The sequence below is a fragment of the Primulina tabacum genome, chromosome 13, assembly GCF_025594145.1.
Source record: "Primulina tabacum isolate GXHZ01 chromosome 13, ASM2559414v2, whole genome shotgun sequence".
Classification (NCBI taxonomy): domain Eukaryota; kingdom Viridiplantae; phylum Streptophyta; class Magnoliopsida; order Lamiales; family Gesneriaceae; genus Primulina; species Primulina tabacum.
In genome coordinates this window covers 15,684,252-15,695,002 of record NC_134562.1, presented here as the reverse complement: position 1 = coordinate 15,695,002, position 10,751 = coordinate 15,684,252, and the positions used below count along the sequence as shown (strand labels likewise).

The 10,751-nt window shown below is 35.2% G+C and overlaps 1 protein-coding gene across 2 annotated transcripts; it reads right to left on the bottom strand.

The window, feature by feature from the left end:
* Positions 1 to 2,775: 2,775 nt before the first annotated feature.
* LOC142522376 (phosphoglucomutase, cytoplasmic) lies at positions 2,776 to 10,005 on the bottom strand. Of its 2 annotated transcripts, XM_075625721.1 has the most exons (18): positions 9,666 to 10,005; positions 8,670 to 8,751; positions 7,672 to 7,729; positions 6,431 to 6,542; positions 6,272 to 6,334; positions 5,393 to 5,512; positions 5,167 to 5,267; positions 4,832 to 4,891; positions 4,631 to 4,730; positions 4,375 to 4,532; positions 4,206 to 4,301; positions 4,041 to 4,104; positions 3,867 to 3,948; positions 3,577 to 3,752; positions 3,402 to 3,478; positions 3,185 to 3,320; positions 2,993 to 3,109; positions 2,776 to 2,890 (listed from the first exon to the last, which is right to left on the bottom strand). In XM_075625721.1, exons 1-18 carry the CDS (start codon positions 9,744 to 9,746, stop codon positions 2,819 to 2,821), a joined length of 1,755 nt encoding a protein of 584 aa, XP_075481836.1. In that variant the 5' UTR covers positions 9,747 to 10,005; the 3' UTR covers positions 2,776 to 2,818. The 2 variants fall into 2 exon arrangements, with proteins under 2 accessions (XP_075481836.1, XP_075481834.1); XM_075625719.1 differs by lacking the exon at positions 9,666 to 10,005 and having other exon boundaries at positions 6,431 to 6,543; positions 7,674 to 7,729.
* Positions 10,006 to 10,751: the final 746 nt, after the last annotated feature.

Sequence of the window (10,751 nt, the reverse complement as noted above, 5' to 3'; positions counted from 1 at the left end):
TATTTTATGCAAACTCATTTTGTCGCGATGAATTATTTTAAGTTGTTGTTTTGAAACAAATATTTATTTCCGCTGCTAACTCGATATTTAAAGCTTTTATTCCGCTGATACTTTAGTTATTGAATCTTTTAACAGTAGGTTTTATGAACGAGGCATTTTATTTATTTAAAGAGAAATTTTAAATTATTCCGCAAATTTTCAAGTACGAAACACGGGCCACTACAATATATGTCAAAACCAACAGATCGAAAAAATCAAAATTTCATTAAATTAATAATTTTATTTGTATTATATATTTTTTGAGATGATATTATTGAATGATGAATTATTTTGAATAATATTTAGTTGCTTGTTATTTATGTAATTCATTTAGACTTATATTTAAATATTTTACTAAGAAATCATGTAAAAATATAACAAATTATATTTTACAATATATTTATCTTGTTAATTTAAATAATTGTATCAAAATCAAAATAATCAACCGAAATAACATAACAATTTCGATAGAAAACCGAACCGAAAATAAATTATTAGAATATTAGATTATATATTTGTAAAACCGAAAATCAAAAAATAGAAATAAAAAATCGAAAACTAAATCAAACCTGAATATCCTATTCTCCAAATCTATGAACGAGCCTCGAGACAGCTGGTAAACTATGATAAATTTGCTCTAACCTTTATCACAAGTACCGATGTCCAGACCATTGATGAGATTAAAATGGTGCTCTCGTTTGAGGTAGCGAAGGGGCATACGTTATACCTGGGCGTGCCAACCTTTTCTTTACGAAGCAAGAGATTACAGTTCTCGTATTTGAGAGACTGCATTTGTGCAAAATATCCAAGGATGGAGCTCCAAGTTCTTCTCTATGGGAGAGCGTGAAGTCCTTATTAAATCTGTCTTGCAAGCAATATCGTCATATGCTCTCTCTTGTTTCCGGATACCATCTGGTCTTTGTCGGGGAATTGAACAATCTTGTTGAAAATTTTGGTGTAAGGGCAAGAGTGTAGATAAGAGGTATGCACTGGTTGAAGTGGGATGGGCTGTGCAAGCCTAAGTGTTGCGGCAGTATGGGCTTTGGGAAATTGATTGCCTTTAATAAAGCTTTGTTGGCATAGCAAGTTTGGCGTATTATCCATTCTCCGAATACCTTGTTGGGGAAGGTGCTTAAGGCTAGATATTTCAAGCACTTTGATATTCTGGAGACGGTGGTAGGTTCTCGTCCCTCGTACGTGTGCAGATCTCTTATTTGGAGCAGAGAGTTGCTTAGGAAAGGTTTGTAGTAGAGGGTTTGAGATGGTAGGTCCATTTCAATTAAATCTGATATGTGGATTCTGGGCCTTTGTGGGAGGATACAGCTAAAATTTGAACTCTGATTACTAGCACAGGGGTTGTTGGAATGAAACTGGGGTGAGACGTATCTTTTTTGCCTTACGAAGTTGAAGCAATTCTAGATATTCATTTGAACATTTACAATGTTGAATCAAGCTCTGCGGTAGAGGGGAATGGCATGACAGGTTCAAGCTCTGCGGTAGAGGGGAATAAATCCGGTGGCTACTGACCGGTTCATGTTCACGAGTTACCCTGACCAAGGTACGCATAGAGTAACTCGTGATTTTATTCCTACTGCTGCTAATTTATTCTGGAGGCATATTTCGACGAATGATATATGCCTTTTGTGTAATTTATTTGTAGCAACAACTTTTCAGTGCCTGATATTCTGTCCTGTAACCAAACATGTTTGGGAAAACTCTTTTTCCTGGGTTCATGTGCGTAAGATGCATGCAGATACTTTCTTGGATTGATGTTTGGTTCTAGCCAAAGTGTGGGATCAAAATGACCTACAACTGTTTGTGATCATGGCTTGGGCAGTGTGAGTGGAGTTGTATAATAGGAAGAATGCTTCAGGTCATCATCATAGGTGTATAAAAATAGATTGAGCGTTTGCTTATCTCGGAAGTCTTTAGGAATGTGCCAAAGAAACTAGACAACACCAAATCCTAACCAGGTTAGAGTGGATGTGGGTGCGGGCTTTGATGGGGTTAGGTAGTGTGATTGGGGCAAAGACACAAGTGATTCACCATCCAGGTTCGATGATGAGTGCGGAGTTCGGTCTGATGTTTTTTGCCTTCATCTTGGACTAACTAATGTTTGCATATTCTCATTCTCCCACTAGACAGAGTTAATAATCCTCGCAATGATTTTATCCAGGTAGCAATTTAATTCTGGAAATTGGACAACTCGCATCATAGATGGAAGATGGCATAAATACTAACATCGAGATTAAGCATTAACCATAGTAAAATGAGGCATCTTAGATGAATCTTAAACATAAAAAAACAAAAATAAAAATACCCCCAGTGAAGATGATAAATAATGTAAAAATACGATAAATATGAAACTAAATACATAAATTTTCTAGTCCGCGAAATTAACGTACCCAGAATTTTCAAATTGTTTAAAAAAATTAATTTAAAATATTTGTATATTATATTTTATCAAAAATGTTAAATTCTTGAAATATTGATCCTGAAATTAATAAAACAAATTCTTTCAAATAGATACATTTTTATCCACACTTCAAAATGGCTTTAGATATAAAGAAAAGACCAAAAGTAGTAACGAAGGCACACCCTAGCCTCCCTTGGATTTATTTGTTATCGTCTCGCCCTTTTAATATTATATATAATATTAGATATTAATAGGCGCAGTATTTATATTCCACTCTTTTTATTTTACTATATTCCAGATCCGTAATTCTTTTATTTTACTACTTCATATCATAGGAAAATCCGTAGTTGCTGCATCATCTATCTATGTGATAACTGTAGGGGCAGATCGACCTGTAAATTCTTGCATCTTAGATAACTTTAGAGCAACCTCAACCTGCAAGCCAACGATTGAGAAAGTAAGTTGGGTGAGGATGCAGGATAGCGAGGCAATCGAATCGAGCAGATTTAAAATATACACCAAAAATAAGAATCTCACCAGTGGAGCAAGCGCTTGTTGGGAATCCCTCCCGGTCTTTGATGGATCCTTCTCGTATTGCTCGATATAAAGGCGGATGGTCGCTCCCTCAGAACCCGTTCCAGAAAGACGGAAAACCTGGTGCATTATCCCCAATGGATCAGCATTGATATTTTTTATCTTGAAAATTTGAATTGTTTAAAGATGATTTACCAGTCGGGAACCATCTTCAAACAAATATCGGATGCCCTGATGCTTTGCAACAGAACCATCAATGGGATCTTTGTACTCGAATTCATCAGCATCAATGACTTTAGAGACGTCGGAGCGTATTCCTTTCATAATAATACTAAAATTCATGGAGAATTGTTCAGAACTCTGTCATACAAATTCAACAGAAACATAAATTTACATGGAAAAGAAAGCTTACTCGTTAACTTCACCAAGGGAGGATTGCAACTTGACCAGATAAGCCATAAGTTCCTTCGCACCACCAGCATCAACGTTCTTGAAATGCAACAAATGTTAAGCACATGATTCAAGGAAAATATAATAATGTTATGTATAATACAATTTATTATGGACCAGCTAAGTTTTGTGCATACCTCATAGTCATAACGAGTATAATAATGACGCCCGTATGTAGCCCAATGTTGGGTAACAATGTCTTCAACTGTCACGAGCTTGTCTCCCCCGAGATTATCCTTGTTCTTATAGGCAAGAATAGATAGCCAGGCCAATACAGCCCAGATTCCATCTTTTTCTCGTATGTGGTCCGAACCTGTGATGGCAAGTGTTGGATGAGAAACAACGGTGGTAGTCATCTCATTCCGGCGGAGAAATAAAATGCCAGTGATTCACCCATGCATCGTGGAGAATAAAACATTTATCTTACCGGTTCCAAAGCTTTCTTCACCACAAATAGAACACATTCCAGCATCCATCAGGTTGCCAAAGAATTTCCAGCCAGTGGGTACCTTACCAGCAAGAACAGAATCATTATCATACCAATAAAACTAGTGTATTAAAAGAACAAAATCGTCCTGTAAAATTTTATTTGACCCTCTACCTCAAAGAATTTCAGATTCAGGCTTGTTGCAACAACGTCAAGAGCAGCTGATGTGGGCATGCTCCTGCACCAGGACTAAATATATCAAATTGTGCATTATCCATCAATTCACATGCATTCAAGAGCTGAAAAGACTCAAAATATATAAAAGAACTAGAGCCAGACCTTGCAACTCCTTTTAGACCACCAGAAAAGTAAGGAATGGCTTCTACAGCATTAGCAGCAATGATAGCGACAGAATCAGACGGAGTCACAAAAAACCTGACAGAAGCGCACAAGTCAAAAGCATGAAATTAAAGTCTACAAAAACGAACATTAATGTTTAAAGAGGTACCTTTTGCCAAGAATCATATTGCGGTCTGCATCTCCATCAGCAGCAGCGCCAAATTCTGGTGGATCCTGCTCACTGTTTGTCTTACTGAGGCCCATACGTGCGACTAATTCTTTTGCATAGGTTAGATTGGGATCAGGATGACCTCCACCAAAGTCCTCCTATTCGGATTACAGGGAAAAAAGGAGAGAAAATATCGCATCAATGATTCATTACTATAACTATGACTTAGTCAAAAACCAGAGTAAAAGCAAAAAACCTTGGGTACACAATTCAGTAGAGACCTTTCATCTGCACCAAGCTCTTCCACAAATATACGTGTAGCATAAGCCCCGGCAACTCCATTAAGAGCATCATAACTAACAACAAATGAAAATGTTAATGCAAACAATAGACTATTATAACCAAAGAAAAGAAAAAATATTCTGCCCATGTCATCAAAACAAGAATATGCATATACCAGAAAGTGAATTTTGGAGATGACAGTAACTTCTGGATGGACTGGAAGTCAAAAATGAACCTGGAAAGGATCAGAAAACAAATGTTGGACCGGAACAGCGATTAAGTCACAAGATTAGAAGAATTTCCATTAAATAGACAACGCTGATACTAATTTCACAGGGAACTCGTCAAAGCTAAAGACTGGATTATTTATTAATTTACTAGAATGGGCAATAATCTGATTGATTCAAATTTCCTAAATTGAGCATTATCGTTTCCACTCAAAGGAATTTAAGGAATGAACAATCATTTTTGAATAAATTTGGAAATCCACATAATTTGAAAAGAACATACTTCATCAATTTGACATATTCGTCAGCTGAATCAAAAACATCAACGTCAAACTGCCCCTCCGGACCAGCAAAGCTAGTCAATCCTACCGTAGAGATATCCACCTGCAATGTAGTTTGAATGTCATGAGAAAATTGTCTAATTATGAAAATTCATTCAAAGGTGCGTGTGCAAGTTCGTGGAAGCATGTCAGTGTGCACAAATGGATATGAATTCCAATAATTAATACATCCGGCAGCCCTTCGGCGATGAAATATTCCTTTATTGTAGTAGTGTTCTTGTAGATCTCGTCAGTAATTCCTTCCGGCGCAGGTCCACCGTTTTCCATGTTGTATTTGATTCCAAAATCCTGTTAAAGAAAGATATAAATATGAAATCAAATATTTATATAAAAGGCACATGCTTCGTAACATGCAATATTGCAACCACACGCAGTTAAAGAACAATAATTTTAGATCTAGGTCCACAGCCATCCCCTCTACAATGATGGGTGCAAGAATGAACTAAAGTATAAGCCGGACTACTACAAGCTCTTACTACACTGTCAACTTCTTTGGTAAATTATCTCTTAAAGAGCGGCCGAATAACACACCCAACTGGGCATAAGAATAAGTCAATGTATGGATGAAAATCCAAGGGATAAAAGTAGAATGTGCAAAGTTTTCCATGTAGCAATAGTCACTTTCTTCAAATATCAATGACAATAATACATAAATTCAAGTGAAATTTGGTTCAAAATTACAGATAATAGTGTAAGAGGCATTAAGATAAACCAGAGAGTGGAAGAGTGGAACATGGGTGAAAATGAATATGTTTTTATATAATTTAAATTTTTTTAAGAGTTCCATGTGAGATATATGGTAGCTAAAAGCCTGATAAGCAAAACATGAACACAAAAGTGTGCGTCAAATAGCACACTGCGGAAAACAAAATCCAAAGCCCTTGGAACACTAACTGCACCGAAGACGGGGTTTTGGTCTGATAGTATCGGGCATCATGATTCCATCCCATGAGTTCAATTAAACAGACGTATTTCAATTTCAAATAACTACTGAAAATGCTTCACGACATGTAAGCATATAGAAAGTCTGGAACATCAAGAACATACCTCAAGGGGCCCGCCTGGGTTATGGCTTGCTGTCAGAATAAATGCCCCAGTTGCCTTGGATCCCTGCACAGGTTTCACTAATACTTTCAAAAATTACATTTGTGAATGTATATAAAAATTGGAAATGGTTCCATGTTGGTTTTTTAAGTTGTTGCTTACATCATGGCCTACTCTTTCACGTACAACACAAGATACGGCAGGAGTGGACAGCAATCCGTTTTGCCCAACCCAGATACGCCTTGCTCCATTAGCAGCAGCCATTTTATAATGATCTACCATTGGGTAATGAAAAAAAAATCATATTAATAATCTCAATACTAAGGAAAATAGTGTCAATTATCCAAAACCCAGAAGTAAAGACAGTTACTTTGTTAAAACAGAACCGATAAATTATCATCATAAACGATAAACTTTCCAGTAAATAAAGAGACACAAAGACATCAAGATCAAATCTCTTGATACAAGAGAACCAAGTAAGAAAAAATTATTTCTTTATCCTAGGAAATACTTTCTCGTTCTTCAAAGACTTCAAATTTAAAAAATGCACAAGAGAGATGATCTCCAACTAATTGTTCACTCTTTTTTAATCCAATGTAATGACTTGTGCATCTTAACTTCTCAACAATGTGAGCATGGAGATTGAAGACTTGGAATAATGACTATCCTTAGCATGACACCAATGGAAACATCCTCCATGCAAGAAGAGCCAAAAGTAGGCTTTGTCCGTTCAAATTTTCAGTACTTAAGTTATATAATAGTTTTCGTTGAAAAGCTAAGAGTGTATTTGATTAATTGCTTTATCTATTTTCTTATTTTAAAAAAATTTCACTCAACTTTTTCTTCCCCGACAAATCCACATCAAAATATTCATTCTTTACATCTCAATTTTCCATGCCCAACTTCCAACCCATTTCCATGCCTTCTTTTTTTAATCTAAATGGTGCGTCTTTAGACATATCTAGTCAATTATTATAAACAAAATTCCCCAAAAAAATCACATCACTTCAAAAGCGTGCCATATCAGAATTAATTCTCAAAATAAATATGAATCACGGCTTTTTAGCAATAGATGTGGTGGGGGGGGGGGGGGGGGGGGGGGGGGGGGATAAGACCTATTGACTCCAGAATCTTGATATCCTAAATAAAAGCATTAACATTCTTACAAATAGGTACTCTGAAACAACCATGCATGGTCCACCCTTTGTTTTTCCGTGATATTGAAAACATCAATAAGTGGTCATGTAAAGATACATGTTATCATGATTCGAGATGTCAAACATTGTAACAAACAAGACAAAAAGAACTTATCATACAGAATCACCATTGACATCAATATTAACAATCCAAACTATGAATGATAAAAATAGAAAGGGTTATTCTGCAACAAATTTTACGGGTGCACCTGAATAGCATCCTTTGAGAAGTAGCGACCATCGCCCGATACAACAAGTGTAGCACCTGAAAAAGAATCCAAGCTAATTTATGTACTTGTAGCAATTGATATGCATTTAGTTCATGGGTGTATGTGCATATAGGTTTGTGTTCGCAGTTGATACAGGCATGTCCGCTTTTCTTTCTCGTCCATCACTCTTTTAATAAACTTATAAACCAAATCGTAACTGTATTTATACGAAAAGTTCTCTGACAGGAAAATCAAGTCAGATACAATCCAAATCTCATAATGACTAATAAATATCTTCCTCTCATTTGATTTAGAAAAGTCCCAAACAGGAGCAACTCAAACTCCCAAATACGAAATAAAAGTGACACAGCCAAAATGTGTTTGTTTTTCTATGCAGAAAAAAAATCTAAGACTCGATAAGTTGTAAAGAGCTTAAGTTAAAAAAAAAGATTGATATGGAAACAGTAAGAAGACTAGCAAGATAAATGAAAAGGGCAGGCACTTTCAGCCAGTGAACAGCTTGATTATATTATACACAGATTTCAAATGACCCTAGGAAGACCTCACACCGACATGATCATATTATTAAAATGAGTATGCATCAAAACGAAAAAAGATTAAATGATTAACAAGTGCATGCCAGCATCATATACAGAAAAAGAAAACTTAATTCACATATTCCTTAAGAACAGTCAATCATTTGATATGCATGATAAAACGACATTGCATGTTCGCAGGCTGTTAAAATTCATTAAATCTATGCTGGACATGACCTGTTGCAGGTTGTTAAAATACATTAAATCTATGTTGATCTTCATGTTTTCTAGTAAACACTGTAGTGCCCTTCACAACAGAAAATAGACATTCAAAAACTGCAATACAGAGAAGGAGATGCCAAGTCCTTTACCTCAGAATTCATGACAATACACTTTTGGTCTCCAGAACAGGAACAAAGGAATTCGAAGAATATAATATATATGAATGAAAAACACCAACCTCTGACTTTATTAGCCCCAAGTGCATTAAACGTGGCCTGAACAAAGTTTTGCAAGTAATGTGGTTGCTTGAACACCTTAACCTGAATCATGCATGACACCTTTATATCAGAATCGACTATGAGAGAACACAAACCACTACTTGAGACTAAAAGTCTAATAAATAAACCATTTTGAAAATTTCAAAAATATATGTATCAGGGTCCACGGACTTCTCATTCAAAACTGACTGCACCGCAATTCCAAAATAACTAAATACCCTTTCTGTTAATACTAATCCATGGAACGGCATAAAAGGGAAATTCCCATTTTGGTGTTCTGTGATCTTAGCAGAAACGACAAGATTCCGTTCATGCCACGGGTTAATTAACAACCTAAGTATTATGATACTGATTTCGACCATTCTATATTTGAAAGTTAGAGCTATTAACTCTTTACTTTTCTTTTCTAGAAGATGATCATGCCAATCCTTCTATTTTCTTTTCCATATGATTCAATACAAGCTCACAAGATAATTCATGACATAAAAAAATCATGTAGCATTTGCACCAAAGGAAACTTAAATAAGACGGATGATCCACCAAACAAAAACATGAGATCTCACTTTACAACCATACATAATACGGACAGCAATCAGTGATTATGGCATCAGGGCATGAGATTCCACGCTAACAGGATCAATTTTATCCATCTTATGATGCTACTCCATGTTAAAGCCATTAGATCTACCAATGTTGATTATTAACCCCTAAAAATAACACCCCAGATCTTGTTTTGATAACGCAATCAAGTCGTTCACCAAAAAGAAAAGAGATGAAAAGATCATAAAACACGACAACGCTTATTAATTTATCAGAAGCCAAGAGAAAAGGCCACATTTTTAACCAAAAAAAAAAAAAGAAACATAAACGTCCCACAAATCAAAAGTTCCTCATTGAAGTTCATCTCTAAAATAACAAAGATTCACATTCCGCACAAAAAAATCCAAAAAACTCACCTTCTTCCTAAGACCAGATGTCCCGGGTTTCTGGCCATCAAAAGGCGTAGTTTCGACGCGGACAACTTCGAACACCACCATCTTCAGTCAACCTAAAACACAACCCAGAATTTAACACGAAAACCAAGAAGAAGGGAACACAAATGGGATCAAGCTAAGAACAAAATACGATGCATCAAACTAACTGCAAGAATTCAACTGGAACAGATCACGCACACTGGTGAATATGAAAGTGTGCGAAAGAATCTTTCGTAAAAGGGATAAAGGGATGAGAAAGTGACAGATTTGAAGCGAGTGTAAACGAAGAATATTAAGAAAAAGAAGTGGGAATGGCAAATATATAGAGCCGGTGAAGCGATGAGTCATGGGCGAGAAATGGATTGTTCTCGTATTCAGTTCTCGTGAATCATTAGATCCCCGCTTTTAATTTTTTTATTTTATTTCTTTTTATTTTTGTTTCTTTTTCGATCAATTCAGTTCGGTTTCCATTTTTTATTCGATTTTTTTGTTTTTGGTTTTGAAAATGTATAATCTCATTTTTTTTCCAATTCGGTTAACAAAACGATTTGATTATTTCGATTGTGTTTATTTGGTTTTGATGAAAATATAATATATTATTTTTTATTTAATTTTTTAGTAAAATTTTAAAATGTAAAATCTAAATGAACTAAATAAACAACAATAAACTAAAAATTAATAAAAACAATTCTTAATTCACTAAATATTATCTCATAAAATATATATTCTAATTAAATATATAAATAAAATAATAATTTAATTAAATTTCGAATTTTTCGGTCGATTCGATTTTGATAAATAAAATCTGAAATCGAACCACATAAACTTATGTTTTATCATTATATCTAAATTTAAAATCTCGATTTTTGGTCGAGTTTGGTATAAAGTTTCTTTGGTTTGGATTTACGATTTTTTCGGTTTTCTCCAAAGTTTGAATATCCCTACTAGCAAACACACTTTTCACTCATCTTTCTTCTCTCACGGTGCGTTTGGTATGAATGTTTGGTACGATTTTTATTTAACCAACTCAATCCCTCCTATGAAAGATTAGGTTGTATTAAGTGTGAT